This window comes from Microcebus murinus, chromosome 8, assembly GCF_040939455.1.
Source record: "Microcebus murinus isolate Inina chromosome 8, M.murinus_Inina_mat1.0, whole genome shotgun sequence".
Lineage (NCBI taxonomy): Eukaryota > Metazoa > Chordata > Mammalia > Primates > Cheirogaleidae > Microcebus > Microcebus murinus.
In genome coordinates, this window is record NC_134111.1 from 58,385,086 (window position 1) to 58,402,001 (window position 16,916).

The 16,916-nt window shown below is 34.5% G+C and overlaps 1 protein-coding gene across 2 annotated transcripts in view; it reads left to right on the forward strand.

Annotated features, from left to right (window-relative positions):
* The window catches only part of ITGA4 (integrin subunit alpha 4), a 78,539-nt gene that overhangs the window by 18,034 nt on the left and 43,589 nt on the right, over window positions 1–16,916 (forward strand). The window contains exons 5-12 of one of the 2 annotated variants that reach the window (XM_012785814.3): window positions 1,336–1,403; window positions 3,320–3,449; window positions 4,784–4,869; window positions 5,554–5,616; window positions 5,706–5,843; window positions 9,080–9,191; window positions 14,932–15,026; window positions 16,743–16,833. In XM_012785814.3, coding sequence (XP_012641268.2) covers window positions 1,336–1,403; window positions 3,320–3,449; window positions 4,784–4,869; window positions 5,554–5,616; window positions 5,706–5,843; window positions 9,080–9,191; window positions 14,932–15,026; window positions 16,743–16,833 — 783 coding nt within the window. The remainder of the gene's footprint in view (window positions 1–1,335; window positions 1,404–3,319; window positions 3,450–4,783; window positions 4,870–5,553; window positions 5,617–5,705; window positions 5,844–9,079; window positions 9,192–14,931; window positions 15,027–16,742; window positions 16,834–16,916) is intronic. The other variant, XR_012920583.1, reaches the window with a different exon arrangement.

Genomic DNA, 16,916 nt, shown 5'->3' on the forward strand with positions numbered 1-16,916 from the left:
TGCAAATCCTACACCTGATAAAGAGTTAAATCTAAAATGTATAAGCTCACTAACTCAATAGCAAAAGCTCCAAATAACCTGATTTAAAAATAGGCAAAAGGCTGGAATATCTCTTTCCAAAGAAGGCCTCAAAATGGCCAACAGGTATATGAAAAGTTTCTCAAGATCATTAATCATCAGGGAAATGCAAAGCATAAACCACAGTGAAATATCACTTCACACCCTTTAGAATGGTTATTATGAAAAAAAAGAGGTAGCAAGTGTTGGTAAAGGTGTATTAGACTGTAATTGGTACAGCTATTTGGCAAACAGTATAGAGGTTCCTCAAAAAATTAAAAATAGGAAACACAATAGAACTACCATATGATCCAGCAATGCCTCTTCTGGATATGTACCCCAAGGGAACAAAAGCGGTACCACATAGAGATATGTGTTCCTGGGTTCATTGCAGCATCATTCACAATTGCCAAGATATGGAAACAACCTGTGCCTATAGATAAATCAATAGATACGGAACTGTGTATGTGTGTGGGGGGGATATACACACATATATTAATAATACATACACAATGGAACATTACTCAGCCTTTAAAAAAGGAAATCCTGTCATTTGTGACAACATAGATGAACCTGGAGGACACTAAGTGCAACAAGCCAGACACAGAAAGACAAATACTAATAATCTCACTTATATTTAGAATCTAAAAGTGTGAAATACATAGAGTATAAAGGGTGACTAGCAGGGCCATGAAGGGAATTGGGAAGGGAAGATGTTGGTCAATGGTGCAAAGTTGCAGTGATGTAGGATGAATAAGTCTAGAGATCTCATGTACAGCATGATGGCTATAGCTAATATCATTGTATTGTGTACTGGACATTTTCCAAGCAAGTAGATTTCAGGTGCTCTTACCACACACAAAGGTCACTATGAGGAGATGTTAATTTGCTTGACTGTACTAATCATTTCACTGTGTGTGAAATAAATATAGGTCAAAATGATATACACCTTAAATATACACTATAAAAAGAAGATATGAACTCAACGTCACAGATCCTACCTGTATCTTACATAAACAATTGACAAATTTTTGAGTGTATGCTGCATATTCTTCCCATGAATAGGAGCAGGAGATTTTTTATTGCAATTTCATAGGGATATTTTGAAGATTAATATGGAAAAGATCTGCAATCTTAAATTGTATCAAAGCTACTATTTTTTTAATGATAGTGCAAAATAGAGACCCTAAAAGGCTTATTTGTAAGGATTTGTAAGAAAATTATGGATATTATGTATTTTTAAATGAAATTCTGAATTGTTTTTATAATCCATTTTAGATTATGTAAGAAAATTTGGAGAAAATTTTGCATCATGTCAAGCTGGAATATCCAGTTTTTACACAGAGGTAATAGTTCAAAAAGTAGCTGCTATGAATGTTTATAGATAGAACCTAAATTATTCTGAAGGTTTTAAAACTGATGTTATGCTTTAAAGTGAAAATTATGTAACATCTGCATAATGTCTCTTAAATTATGAATGTTACAGCTTAATTTTTGCCACTCAATATTCCACATGTATTTTGAGAAAATATTTAGTGGGCTGTACAACACAAGACCAACTAAGTCTATATTAAAGAATATTGCTTTCATCAAAAATGTAATGAAAATCAAAAGGAGATGCAGTTATTTATTAGGTATTGAAAATATTGATCCAAGTATGTTATTTTTAGTTACTAATTACAAGAGAAAGGAAGGATATTAATCCACACTTTCAATTAACATTATGATAATTGGGATATTTAAGAACTTAATATCCTCCTACATCAGATACACAGTATTCCTAAATTCTCTGACACTCTACAGGGGACCTCAAACTTTTTAAACAGGGGGCCGGTTCACTGTCCCTCGGGCCATTGGAGGGCCCTTGGAGAGTGCGGCACACATTCCACACATGCGTACTGTGGGCCCCGGATGAGTTGGCTGCTAGCAGAACAGGCAGCAGTGGCAAAAATACCTGGCGGGCTGATAAATATAAATGTCCTTGGCGGGCCACATGTGGCCCGCAGACTGTAGTTTGAGGATGCCTGCTCTAGGATATACTATGAAAGGTCACAGTTATACACAATCGCTAAATCTCCCAGGTTCTGTTAAAAGCTCATTATGAATTTGTGAATATTTTTGGTGGAAATCAAGCTGTATTGAGTTTTGAGTTAACAATTTCTGTAAATATTAACTATTCTATTTAATAATGTTGACAATAATGCTTGCTTTAGTTTCTATGTAAATTGACCTGTTTTTTAAAGTTCAGGATTATTTAGAAAATATAGAAATATGTTAAATAGGCTTGATTGCTGAAAGTATTTATACTGTACCAGACAAGGGCAAGCTCATTCCAACATTCTTTCTTTTTTTTTTTTTTTTATTTTTTTTTTTTAATATTTTTTTTTTTTTAATTTTTTTTTTTTTTTTTTTGAGACAGAGTCTCGCTTTGTTGTCCAGGCTAGAGTGAGTGCCATGGCGTCAGCCTAGCTCACAGCAACCTCAAACTCCTGGGCTCAAGCGATCCTTTTGCCTCAGCCTCCCGGGTAGCTGGGACTACAGGCATGCGCCACCATGCCCGGCTCATTTTTTATATATATATTAGTTGGCCAATTAATTTCTTTCTATTTATAGTAGAGACGGGGTCTCGCTCTTGATCAGGCTGGTTTTGAACTCCTGACCTTGAGCAATCCGCCCGCCTCGGCCTCCCAGAGAGCTAGGATTACAGGCGTGAGCCACCTCGCCCGGCCTCCAACATTCTTTCTGTTTCCTTTTCTAAAATTCCTATTTATAATAAAATATGCCCCAAATTTCATTAGCTTTTTTTTTTTTGCGCTAACATTGTTAGATAAACTGGTCAGTGGTTTTTTGCAAATTGAAATAAATTAAGTCCACTTTTTACTCTTTGGCAACACATATTATCTCTGTAATGAGCACTAATGAATTGCCCACATACGATTTTCTTTAATAGAAACCACATTGCCTTTCTCCTAAAAGCTCACTCTAATGTTTGATGATTCTATCTTAAACTTTTAAAATCCATTGATAAATGTGAACTATACTTTCAGTGTTTCTTCTAAATTCTACTTTGAGGTAGAAATCCATTAGTCAGCTTCTCTGACTTTTTTTCTGCTATAGTTTTAACTTCATAAAATGCTCATAACTCAGAAATTTATTATAGTAATGTATTCTCTTCACTATTTATTTAAAATGTTATGTATCTGGAGAAAGTTTTAGGTGGTGAGATTTGACTTTCAAATGATAATTTCTTCTTTCCTTTCAGGATTTAATTGTGATGGGAGCCCCAGGATCGTCTTATTGGACTGGCTCTCTTTTTGTCTACAATATAACCACCAATAAATACAAGGCTTTTGCAAACAGTCACAATCCAGTAAAATATGGAAGTTATTTAGGTACTATAAAAATTGACAAACTCAAATTATCTCTGCTTTACAGATACTAGTACTATAATGATAAATAAGGGAAATTGTATTTTCAAAAGTTCTAAGTGGCCAGTGGTAATTAAAAAGAAAGTTCAAAACTGTCATCTAAAGATAGAACCTATGAAACTTTAGTTAATATTTTACAATTACATATGTAACTATAATCAGCAATATATTAATATAATTCTTTGACTAGAACTCCTACTTTAGTTTCCTCTTTGCAGTTCATTTTAGGAAATGCTTATAAACTTGTATCTTTATGCAGTCAACTTACCATAATATACGCAATCTCTGTTGAATGCTTGCCACATGCCAGGAACTTTTTAAAAGAACTTTACATGAATTAACTCATTCGAACATGTATGAGTAAGTATAGTGTCTTAAAGAACCAACTGAAAGCCAGTGGGGACCACGTTCTAGAGACAGGGTAACATTAGGAAGCATATGCTTCTAAAAATAGCTCATTGACCTTCACCCTGTAAGTTCTTAGAATATTTCCCAGAGCTTAACTATTTTTATCTTCTTCCTCCTCCTCCTCCTCATTATCATCATCTCATAAGTCAGCAGTAGGATACTTTATCATCTATATTTTTATAGAAATACAAAATTTCCTGGCATTAATTCCATTATAAGAAAATAAATACTTTTCCTATCATTTCTTACAAAATACAGGTTTGTTTAAACTGTATATGTTTCAAATGTGAGCATCTTATACTCAGGAGTAATTATAAAATAAGCAATATTTTTTTTCCATTCAAACAGAATTCACTTGCAAGCAGAGGAATTCATTTACCATTCAACATTTTCTTGTTTATGATTGACAGATGTCTTAAAATATTATAAGAAATATAATTTGCTATGCCTTTTATCACATAAAAATATTTTACTTTTGGCATCATAAAGTCATTGCAGTAAAAGACTATATGGCAAAGAAGTTGAACTTTAGGAGGATTTTTATTTAAAGTTTAGAATTTATACTTTATATACTCTAAAATATTTCTTTTACAATCCTAGAAGCTGATTACTGATACTACACAGGGAATAAACAGATGTAAAGACACTATTTTCATTCAATTTCCAGGGCTTGGAAATATAAACCATGTGATTAGTTTCATAACTAACACACCAAAATTGCTTAAAACATGTAATAAATGACAAATTTTGAGTATTGCTATGCTAAATATTAAAATTCTGCTTAATGTAGTGATTTTGAATTCAGTCTCATTTAATTCTGTGTGTAGATTTATGATATATTTTACCCATTGTAAGTAATGATTCTCAGACTTTTCTCTCTTTTCTTGAAGGCTATTCAGTTGGAGCTGGTCACTTTCGGAGCCAGCACACTACTGAAGTGGTCGGAGGAGCTCCTCAATATGAACAAATTGGCAAAGTGAGAATTACATTTTTATACTTACTTACTTCACAAAGGTTCAAGTAAATTGCATGAATAAGATCTTAAAGGAAAACTTCAGATTTTCTAAGGTTAGAAATGATGAACAGTATATCACATTGAGTGGAATTAGTGAAAGATTTATGATTTTAGGAGAAATGTAGCACAAAAGCTTTCAGGAAAATAATATAAGTCAAATGAGGCCTTTCTTTATTTTAAGTAAATTGTTTGTAAAATAGAGTTATCTAAAGATGTCCATGGGATACGTTTACTATATATACCAGTTTTATAGCTGAAAAGAAATTGAGGCAGGTAGATATTTTGTGGTAAGACTAGAAAGAAGGAAATGTTATTTCTGGTTGTAGTTATTGCCACATTGCTGTGTGAACATTGGTCCTTCAATTTTTCTGAACTATATTTTTGAAAAGTGAAGCAAACAGCATTCTCTGTGCCGTCTCTACAAGATCAATAAGATAATTCCTGAGAAGTTAGTTTGGCAAGTAAGGCATATTAATGTAACAGTGGATCACAAAACCCTTTGTACCACTCTTAAAAAGATATTTTTACATTTGAATAATTACATATTATAAAAATTGATGTTTTGATCAAGTGGAAATAAGCTGTTTTGTTTTTTTTTAAATCTGATAGCAACCTACCCTTTTCTAATTCTTTCCCCAATTACAGGCGTATATATTCAGCATTGATGAAAAAGAACTAAATATCTTACATGAAATGAAAGGTAAAAAGGTAATATGTCTCTACCTTTGGTATGCTAAGGACTTTTGTGAGTAACCCCGCCTATTCTCAATGATTGGATCTGGTTTGCTTTGGGACAGCTTGGCTCATATTTTGGAGCTTCTGTGTGTGCTGTGGACCTCAACGGAGATGGCTTCTCAGATCTACTCGTGGGAGCTCCCATGCAGAGCACCATCAGGGAGGAAGGAAGAGTGTACGTGTATATCAACTCCGGCTCGGTATGTCCAATCGCCCACAAACTGGAAGCCATTTATGAAATTATGATCAAAACTGACATTGTTCTTATTCCAGAGTTCTGAAGCTATAGATTCTTAGGTTTATTTTACTGGCAAACGTAAAACTTCCAATATTGTGTTGATGCTTTAAAAGTGAAATGGAACATGATGATAAAAGGTCACTATCCTCCCATTTTGATATTCCAGAAGTGTGAGATAAAATATTATGGAGTTTCCCTGGTCCTAGCTTGTCTGTGCTCACTCTAGTATTTGAGATTTATTTTAGTTTTATTTTGATACACATCTAATTTGAAAGAATTACTTTTATACATCCTTCAAAATGTAGATTTCTTAGTAGTTCTATGGTTAATGTCCTTATATAGTTTAATAAATTTTAAAATTTACTAGAAGGTAAAAACTTAAATGTTTTTAATTTCTTAATTTGAAAACAGAAAAAAAGATGTGTTTTGATATTTTCATAATTCATGTAGATTATATTGATAAAAATATAAAATTGACTGATGACTTGATTCAATTTAGAGAGTTCTACTGGCCTTATCTTGCCATCCTAGCTTCTTGAAATTAAAACAAAAAATTGATATGGCTTTAATGGGGTTGTCTTTGCCTGTTCCTTTGATTTGAAAATAAGAGCAGGATTGTGAGAAAATGGATTCATTTCCTATGACACATCATTTTTTAGTCAGGATTCAACAAAGTAAAATCTGTTTCAAGAAGGCATTTATAACTGTCTTTAATGGTTTGAGAACATTTAATAAGTTCTTATACTAAGCATCAGACTGAACTCTGTACAATTTAAGAGAGAAGATAGTCTTGTAAAGCTAGAAGATTCTCAAAGTTCAAATTATAAAGCCAGGAGGTTATTTATGTTTTGAAATTTCTTAGACTGTGTTTAAACCTAAATTTAATAGTAAAGGCATATCATCTACACAGTTATCATTAGAATCTCATTAATAGTGGTATCAGATAAATAATTTTCCTTCCATTAGAAATTTCACATTTGCCTTTCCATAAATAGTCTTCCTTATACTTGCTACATCTTCATGCTGCAAAAATTTATCTTTTTCTTTACAACTAAACTTTTTTGAGAACATTTTAAACAATAGCATGCACATATATATATTTTATATATATATATACTTAAAGCAATATAGAATTTTTTTCCCCATTGAAATCTTAATCTCATTAAGAAAGCAGGTAAAAGTAGAGCTCCTTTGTTTGAAGGGCAAGGAAAGAGCCCTATCCACTGCCACCCTCTTATTCTTCCCTCTTGCCTATCCTGAGGCACCACTATTGATCACTGGGGTTAACTTAATAATTGATTTCAGCTTTTAAATCCTCTGGTGCAGACTGGTCTTTCTTTGTTCCCGTCTAACACCTATTTCTCAACTCTCTGAAATGGCACTAACTACTAGGTGGCTTTATGTGTTTACATTTATTTGGTTTGCTATTGTCTGTCTACTCGAGTATGGATGCCATGTGGAGAGAAATTGTCTTGTTTACTGCTGTTTCCTCAGGACTTGGAAGAGTCCTGGACGTGTAGGTGCTCTGATACTGTTTTTGAATGAACTCAAGAAAGAATGATACTTGAATGACTCTGGCTTCCACCTTCTTCTACTAAAATAGCTATCAGGGGTCCCCAGCAAACTCTTACTCACAGGGCTGTGTGACTGGAGAATTCTAAAGAAAGAGTGATCACCATTTCCTCTTGCAACTCTCATTCCAGAACTTTAATACCATTGTGTTGTCTTAAGTCTGTACCTTGTGTGTCCTCCCTGGAACAGCATCTTCCCTCTGCTCTTTGATTTGGGCATTTTTCCAGGAGCCAAGCTATTTTATCCCTTACTCCTTTGATAGAATCATTCACTTCTTTGATGTCAGTGAGTACATCTATAGAGATGATTCCCAATCATCTTAGATCATATAAAATAAATGGCATTTAGTGAGTATCTGATATGTAACAAGGATTATGAAAAGAGTTGAGAATAATTTTAGCCCTGACTCCCAAGACCCTCAGGATCTTGTGAAGACACCAAATGTGAGAGTTAATGATAGAATACAACATGGTCAATGGCACATTATGAGTACATACAAAGTGGAAGAAGTGATTCCCTTTGCGTCAAGATGGTTTCATAGAGGAAGTAGTATTTGAGCAAGACAAAAATAGGGATTTTTCAATTGGAAAATAAAAGGTGAAGAATATCTCACAAGGGAAGAACATGTGTGCTAGGGAAATGACCAATAAGTTTGAACAGAGGAAAGGATCTATGATATATGCTACATAGTTTTTGTTTTTTTTTAATACAAGGGACTGACATGATCAAAGTTTGCAAAGAGAACTGGTAGCTATTATTTTAACAGCTCATTATTGAATGTCTTATTATAATAATGCATCTTCCTAAATCCTAGGAAGCTGGAAATTGACCAACCCATGCTCCATTGCTCCTGGGATAAGGTTCCAAAGGCCAGCTTCAGTCAGGTCATTCCTCAACTCAGAAACCTTCAGTGGTTTCCTGTTGTTCACTAAATTAAGAATAAGTTTTTCTCCACAATCAAAACGGTACACCATAAGACTGCAATCTGACTTTTTAATCTCATGTATTAATATTACACATACCATTCATTATAGCCGAATTTGCTGGAATTTGTTTTGCTGGTAGTTCTCTCTGTATATGAAAGTTACACTTATCCTTCGCTAGCCACTTCACATGCCATCTCTTTAAGAAATCTGTTATCACAATTAGATATTCTTTTTTTTATCTTGAGCTTTTAAAGCATTTTATACTTCTAAGTTATTTACATGCTTACACTAGGTCCTCTGTGTAACTGTGGGCTTCTTGAGGAAAGGAGTGTGTTTTATACACACACTACCTTGTCCCCTTTCACCTGTTCACTCTTTGCACAGTGCATTGTCTTTAGTAGGAGCTCAATAAATATTTGCTAAATTGAATTATCAAAATGATTTATTGGATTTTCAAAGCTAGGGATCATGAGTTTGACAATTTTTATGTCCTCTGAGCTCTAATCATACTATTATGTGTTGACAGACTCAATAAATATTTATTGAATTGAACTGAGATGTGTGTACTAAAGCTCAGTCTGTAGTTTGTCCAACTTGTTTGACACATTAGGAAAAATCCATATCCAATTACAACAGTAAATCATGTGTAAAGTTGTCAGGGAGTGTTATAATGACACCTTTTCTCTCCCTTGCTGTCTAGGGAGCAGTAATGAATGAAATGGAAACCAAACTCATTGGAAGTGACAAATATGCTGCAAGATTTGGGGAATCTATAGTTAATCTTGGTGACATTGACAATGATGGCTTTGAAGGTAATTAAAATTATCTAATTTGGTATGTGATTCCACTTTTTGGATGGCTCATGGAAGATAATCTGATTAGAGTTTTGTATTGTTTACCTGTCTATATAAAATGGATCCAGAATGGTATGCTAAATTTTCTTTTTAGTGTTGCATCTGACTTCTCCTAAATTGTCAACTATAGATCCTACTATTGTTAATGAAAGATGATATTCAAAATGCTTATTTCATTGATTCTGAGGCACCACTGATTAGAAGTTGCATTATTATTTATATGCCCCTTAAAAATGCTGCCTATTAAATAGTGACACCCACCATTTTTCTATTTAAAGGAGAATCCTGATTTCAGAAATAAAAAGATGTGGAAATTACAGGAAACATGTATCATAGACTCATTGAACCATGGTATCAGTACAGTAAAAACACTGACCAAACCCAACAGAGGTTGGATGCAGGCTTGGAGCAGAGTTCTGGAAGCCTCCTGCTGTGCCAGCATTCCCTCTAGCCATATTGTGGGAGGACTGGGGAGATTCCAGGACAGAGTTCTGAGCAGTAGTGAAGAGGCAACTGTGAAACTCGGGGACTGTGGCTACTTATCCTCTGATATAGAAGTATTTCAATAATTGAATAGATGGTCCTCTTATAACTGTGCACATGGCCCTGGATATCAGCCCTGTTGTTGAAATGCCTATATCAACCTGTATTCTCTCTTAAAATTTGCTTTTTTGAACGGAGTACTGTGTGGTAACCAAGTCTGTTAAAACTGCTTAAAATGATGAATAAATTTGAGGGGAGAGTGTGCAATTTTTTAAGAGTTCAGTGAATAAATATTTGATACTTACCTTTAGGACTCAGAATGTCTTCTTGCTAAAGACATTGGCAATTAGTATACGGTAATATTAGGCTAAAACTTTCTTGGATGCCTAAAATAAGTGAGGGGTGCCGTAAATTCTAACCTCCTTAATTCTTTCTTGTAGCTAAATGTTTTAATCTTTAAATGTATAAAATGCATTATTCTACAAGAAAAGAGTTATGGAATATACATGCTTCTAGTGCATCTTCTAAAATATAAGATAGTGTAATTTGGTATACATATATTACCATTTCTGGATTTTTTTACTATTTTAAAAATGAAAGGAGAAAAATACGTAGATTTTTTGTTGTGATTACACTTAATAAAACATGTATGAAGTTTTATTAATATTATAATGTTACATTTCACAAGTAGTCAGCAATTTTGTGATATTTATTGAGCATTTATTTTGGGTCAGACGTACCATACCAGGTATACAGTGTGTGCCATAATAAATGAAAATGAAGAAAGTAATGGCATACATTTTTATAGTTTTATAATCAAATGAAAAATGAGGTTAAGACATGAAAAAATAAACCTTAGTGGTGAATTTAAGGATCCCATCTAATAAAGTCTATGGATAAAACTATGTTTATGCATCTTGATGTTTCATATATTAGATATGAGTCTTTCTTTTAAAGACACAAATCATTTAGTAAACTACTCTGCTTACGATTCCTCTACACTCTCTTGTTTTAATTGACACATTCAAGGAAGATCTTTCGCTATTTTCACTATTTTGAATATGCTAAAATATATGTGGTGCACACACATGAGAAATGATTTTTGTGGCATCAAAATGTCAGTGACAAACCTGAATTATTCTGGTATTCTGATAGTTATTAATATAAAACTGTCATGGACAATAGGCATATTCCCTTATCAAAATCATTCTAGCACCTGAGAAAATTCCAGACAATTTTCCAATGGTGTGAAAGAAAGTGTTCTGTCCATGAGATTTAAGAAGAGGACTTCACAGGGGACCTTCAGAGGACAGTCTAGTCTTTCAGTTTGTATATGAGATCCTGGGTTTCAGGCAGCACTTGTTTTTCTGAGAGTCCTCAGCTCTCCACTACTAAAGGTAACATCTTTATGTCTGGAAGGTTATTAATCAAGTGATTGTTTTTAATATTTCTGCATATTTTGTGCTATTTATCATTTCATTTATAATCCCACTTATAATTCACAACATATTTACATTTAGTGGCTACATCAACATTTCAGAGAATGTTTATAATACCATATATCCTTTTCTAGTTCTAGTTTTAATTTTATCTTCAGTTTTGTCCATGAATAAGCATTTTCTACGTTTTAGATATTAGCAAGACCATTGCTGATTTGGAAGTAGGGTCAGTGTGTTTTAGTTCTTTGCTGATGTTTTAATTCCATTCCACTGTGTCTGCCCGAGTGAGACGCAAGGCATCTATGTTTTATTTTTCTTTATGTGTTTTATTTTAATCCCTTTGCCTCACCTTCTATCTTATTTTCCTGGGGGTGACGGATGAAGATACTTTGTGATCACAGTGGAGATTATAGGATAGAGAATGAAAGCTCACCTATTCTTTTTTCTTCCATCTCTGAGATGCAAATCACGCTTAATGTCCTTTTATTACGCAAAACTTTGTGGTACTTTGCATGGCAAACCTAAGTTATTTTGGCCTTTGTCATACCTTTTATTCTTCTAAAGGAAAAAATCAGACTCTATATCCTATGTCCTCAGAAAACCAAAGCAAACCATTTTCTAAAGAGAGATGACTAATCAATCTGGCAAAAGTCCAGTATAAAATTCTTATCAAAAACATGAGAAAATTGTAGAATAGGTGGTAGATACACAGACTGACTGACCCAACTGGCCAATAGACAGGTATCTTTTTGGATTTCCTATGTGAAATAGATTTGGCAAGACCATTTATTATTGGTTTAGTTTTTGTTCACCTTGAGCTTTAGTATCTGACTTCTACATTATATGTTTGAGTATTTTTAGAGCACAACCATGATAAGACTCTACAATTGTAAATTATAAGATGATTATTATTTTATGTGCCCTTGAAATAAACATTGATAAATTATTAAGTGAGCACTTCTCTGACACAGAACAGGAATTAGGTACTAAGAAGGAAAACTTTGGGTATAGCCTCTGTTGATGATTTTACAGAACATGGTGATGGGGAACATGGGCTCTGAAGCCAGGCTGCAAGGTTCAGATCCTGACCACATCACCTCCTGGCCCTGTCACCTTGAACGAATTACACTCTGCTTCAGTTTCCTCATCTGTAAAGTGTGAATGAAAACGTATTTATTTGCTGTGGTTGTTAGAGTTATATGGGTAAATATACATAAAGTCCCTAGCACAGTGCCTACACTATCAATGCTATTTAAGTGTTGGCTGATGTTAAGATTATGATCATACTAATGATCATTATTATGATTTATACTAATAGAATGAAATAATTTAAATGTTTAGGCTTTTTTTTTTAAAGTAAAAGCAGTTGGAAAAACTGCATGGAAAAACATTTCATTGTTATATGTACTTCAAATGTATTTTCCTCATTTCCATAATGATGGCTATATGTGACAGAGGCAAGTGTAAGCCCAGGAAGTAAGAGTTTGGATCTATATGTAAGATAGCCGAAGATGGAATATACCTCAATGTCTTACGTATGGAAAAAAAATCGGTCTGGATTTGTTTTATGAAAAGGCTCATTTGTATTGTTTCAAGATATTTGCCTTAATTTAGATCACTAGTGCTAATAACACTAGTAAGAATTTATGTGTACCAACTGCTTCATAAGCTAAGCTTGTTTTTTTTTTCTGTGTTATCAAGAATCAAGGTATAGAATTCTAGTTACTAGGGATTTAGCCACAAGAGTGGTGATATAAATCCCGCTCTGATTAAAGAAATTGCTCAGTGTCTTCCCGCAATGGCTGTAAGACATTTTTCCCCTACCCCTTCCCTTCACCTCCTCTTCTCTTCCTCCTGTCTTTCTTTGCACGTTTCCCCCTATGTTCTACACAAATCTGGCCCCAGTTATTCCAAACCTATTGCTGTTCGGAATGTGTGCCCTACCACTGCTTGCCTGCCTGCTTTTGCACAAGCTTTTATCTCTCTCTGAACTGCTTTTCCCTTTTCTTCATCTAGCTGTCATCTTTCAATACTGTAATCTCATCTGAGGCATCATATTCTATGAGGAGCCTTCCCTAATTTCTACCACTCCCTCCTTGCATTCTGTGTTGTTCTGATTTTAATTGCTCTTCCTACCAGCTAGACTATGAGTTCTTTTTTGTGCCACTCTCCTGTATTGCCAGCTCCTGGCAAATGCCTGGGTTATAGTAGGTGCTTAATATTTGTCCAATGAATGAATGAATGAATGGGCAAATTTTTGTATGTAAAAGTGTAAAATAGTTTGCACAAGTCAAAAGAGGCTAGCTTTAGTGTGTCTAAACAAAATAAGTATAGGGGCTGGGCGTGGTGGCTCACACCTATAATCCTAGCACTCTGGGAGGCCGAGGCTGGCGGATTGCTCGAGTTCAGGATTTTGAAGCCAGCCTGAGCAAGAGCGAGACCCCGTCTCTACTATAAATAGAAAGAAATTAATTGGCCAACTAATATACATAGAAAAAGTTAGCCAGGCATGGTGGCGCATGTCTGTAGTCCCAGCTACTCAGGAGGCTGAGGCAGGAGGATTACTTGAGCCCAGGAGTTTGAGGTTGCTGTGAGCTAGGCTGACGCCACAGTACTCACTCTAGCCTGGGCAACAAAGCGAGACTCTGTCTCAAAAAAAAAAAAAATAAAAATAAGTATAGGCATTTACCATTTCTTTTTAAATGAAAATAAAAAGGTTTTTGCATTTTTAAAATTGTATAGCATTTAGTATAGAGTTACATATCAAAGATATTTTTATTCCCACTGAAATAGTAGTCAAAAATTACCACTCTAGTTGTTAAAAAGATTTTAGGTTTGATAGTAATAAGTAACATGAAAACGAACCTTCTGTACTTTAGGTTTCCATTAAAATAATAAAAAACATTTCATATAAATATATGAGTATGCCCAAATAAATAGACAATACTTGGTAAAATAATGAAATGCTCTTATAACTGCAGAATATTATTTTTCTCCTTTATGCTATATCCTTATAGCACTTAGGCAGTCATATCTCATAGTTTCTGTTTACTCTTGCATTTTCTTATATCAGTTGATCAAATCTTTATTTTCTTCTTGGCATCATAAGTTGATGTGAATCTCAAAGTCATAAAAGTAGCGCAGTCATTATTTTATAGACCAAATCAAATTTCTGAGATCATGTGGCTGTGTGCAGATATCCCTAACAGTCACCTTAATCATTTTCATTGGAATAATAATTAAAATTATTTTGCAAATAAAGTAAAGCCTATAGCTTAAAATAAAGATTCTTGTGATTATAATATTCATAGATTATAATTGTATTAACATGCCAGGAGCTACTCTAAGTACTTTATGTGAGTTATGTCCTTTTATGCTGAGGGTAGGTTTAATTATGATCCCATTCTAGAAGTAAAGGAACCAAGACAGAGATTAAGACTTGGGTGTAGCGTATCACAGCTGTGCACAGTGGCGGAGAACGGTCAGAGCCCAGCAGTCTGGCTGTGGAGCCCACACCCTAACCATACTGACCATACTGTCAGAGTGCCTCTCAGACCCATTCAGTGTGCTTTCTTCCATGCACAAACCTCTGTGCAATCCTGTATATTATGATGATATAATAGTATTTTTTTCTGTCTGGGATGAGTTTTTTTTTTTAAAATAAGAGTTTTCCTTATGTCAGGTAATATGAATTATGGATTATGAAGATTAGCTTTCAAAGTTGCATTTGTTGTATCAACAATTTTTAGTTTTCCACTGTTTAAATCCTCAAATAGATGTTGCTATTGGAGCTCCACAAGAAGATGACTTGAGAGGTGCTATTTATATTTACAATGGCCGTGTAGATGGGATCTCGTCAACCTTCTCACAGGTAACATAGTATTCTATATACAAAAGAAGCATTGATAATAAAGCATCCTTAAAATTTCTAGTGTTTTATGTGGCCTTTTTTTGTTGTTATTGTTGTTGCTTAAGACAGTCTTGCTCTGTTGCCCAGGCTAGAGTGCAGTAGTGGTGAGATCATAGCTCATTGATTACAGCCTTGAACTGCTGGGCTCAATCTTCTTGCCTCAGCCTCCCAAGTAGCTGGAAATATAGGCACGAGCCACTGTGCCTTGCTTATTTTTTTTAAATTTTTTACAGAGACAGGTTCTTGCTATGTTACCCAGGGTGTTCTCGAACTCCTGGCCTCAAGCAATACCCACCCCATCCTCGGCCTCCCAAAGCACTAGGTTTTCAGGCCTGAGCCATTGCGTCCAACTGGATTTATTTTTCTTAAGTTGCTCTTACAAATACTTAATATCCTATTTCTCCATTTCCTTATAATAATGATAAATGGTCTTATTTTAAGGGATTAATAACTCTTTAAACCATTATTTTCCTCATAAATAAGGGTCCTAGTTCACTCCCACTCTAGCTTGTCTGTAGTTCATCAAATTTATGTTCTTAGGTAATATGCATACTACTCCAAATATGCCCATTTTGATTTGATTAGCTGCCTTGTGGCTAAAGCCCCATATTTTGTGAAGATTGTACAGGACAATTAAACACACATATGATATCTGTGTTTCTTTCAGTGTGTAGTAGTAAGATGATAGCACTTTAATAAAGTTCCATGACCTAACTCTGAATTCACTTTAAATGTTGAAAAATCAGGGCATTTCAGTGCCTAGGAAAAACTACATTCCTATGAAGAGTAAAAAAGTTTTTCCAATGATATTTTTATGGACACATTAACAAACAATGTTTTTTTGATTAGGCAAAAATGGGCGAGTGGTTATCTGTATTTGACATGAAAGATACGTACTTGTCTGATTAAATACTAGTTTTCTTTATATAGATAGAAAGCAACCTGATATTTATCAATCAGTATCTGAACATGAAATTGGGTACATAAAATGGAAAACGTGTCTGACTTGGGTTGTTCTTGTCAAAATGTTGGCTTTCAGCTGGGGTTTGGTGGCTCCTGCCTGGAATCCTAGCACTCTGGGAGGTCAAGGCAGGAGGATTATTTGAGCTCAGGAGTTTGAGACCAGCCTGAACAGGAGTGGGACTCTGTCTCTACAAAAAATAGAAAAATTAGCTGGGTGTGGGGGTACATACCTGTCACCCTAGCTACTGGGGAGGCTGAGGCAGGATTATTGCTTCAGCCCAGGAGTTGGGGGTTGCAATGAGCTATGACAACACCTATCCCAGGTAAGAGGGCGAGACTCTGTCTCAAAGTAGTGGTTATAGACATCTTATTTTCCAAATTTCTTATTTGTTTATTTGTGTTGGTCAAGGAAGTAAAAGTGGAGCCTAAAAAAAGACTTGAGGAGAGGGAGTCAGGACTCTTTTAGAAAATCTGTACTGCATAGTTTTCCTTTTGCTCACAAAGTAAAGAAAGTAATTTTTTTTTTTTTTGTAAGTCACAAAATAGCTGTCAACTGCCTATTTCAAACCGGAAAATTTTGTCTCTTAGAAGTATTTGACTTAACTAAAATTCATTTTGTTAGTAATGCATGGAAAGGCTCATTATTGAGCTAACTTAATGCTTCTCTGGGGTATCAGGTATTCAAAAACTGCTTCCCACTTGCCTATTTTTCAGAGAATTGAAGGACTTGAAATCAGCAAATCATTAAGTATGTTTGGACAGTCTATATCAGGACAAATTGATGCAGATGATAATGGATATTTAGGTGAGTATAAAATTCACCATATTTAAAACATTGAAATAAGCTCTATTATAGATGCTGCTTTGTTGTGAAGTACATAAAACTAA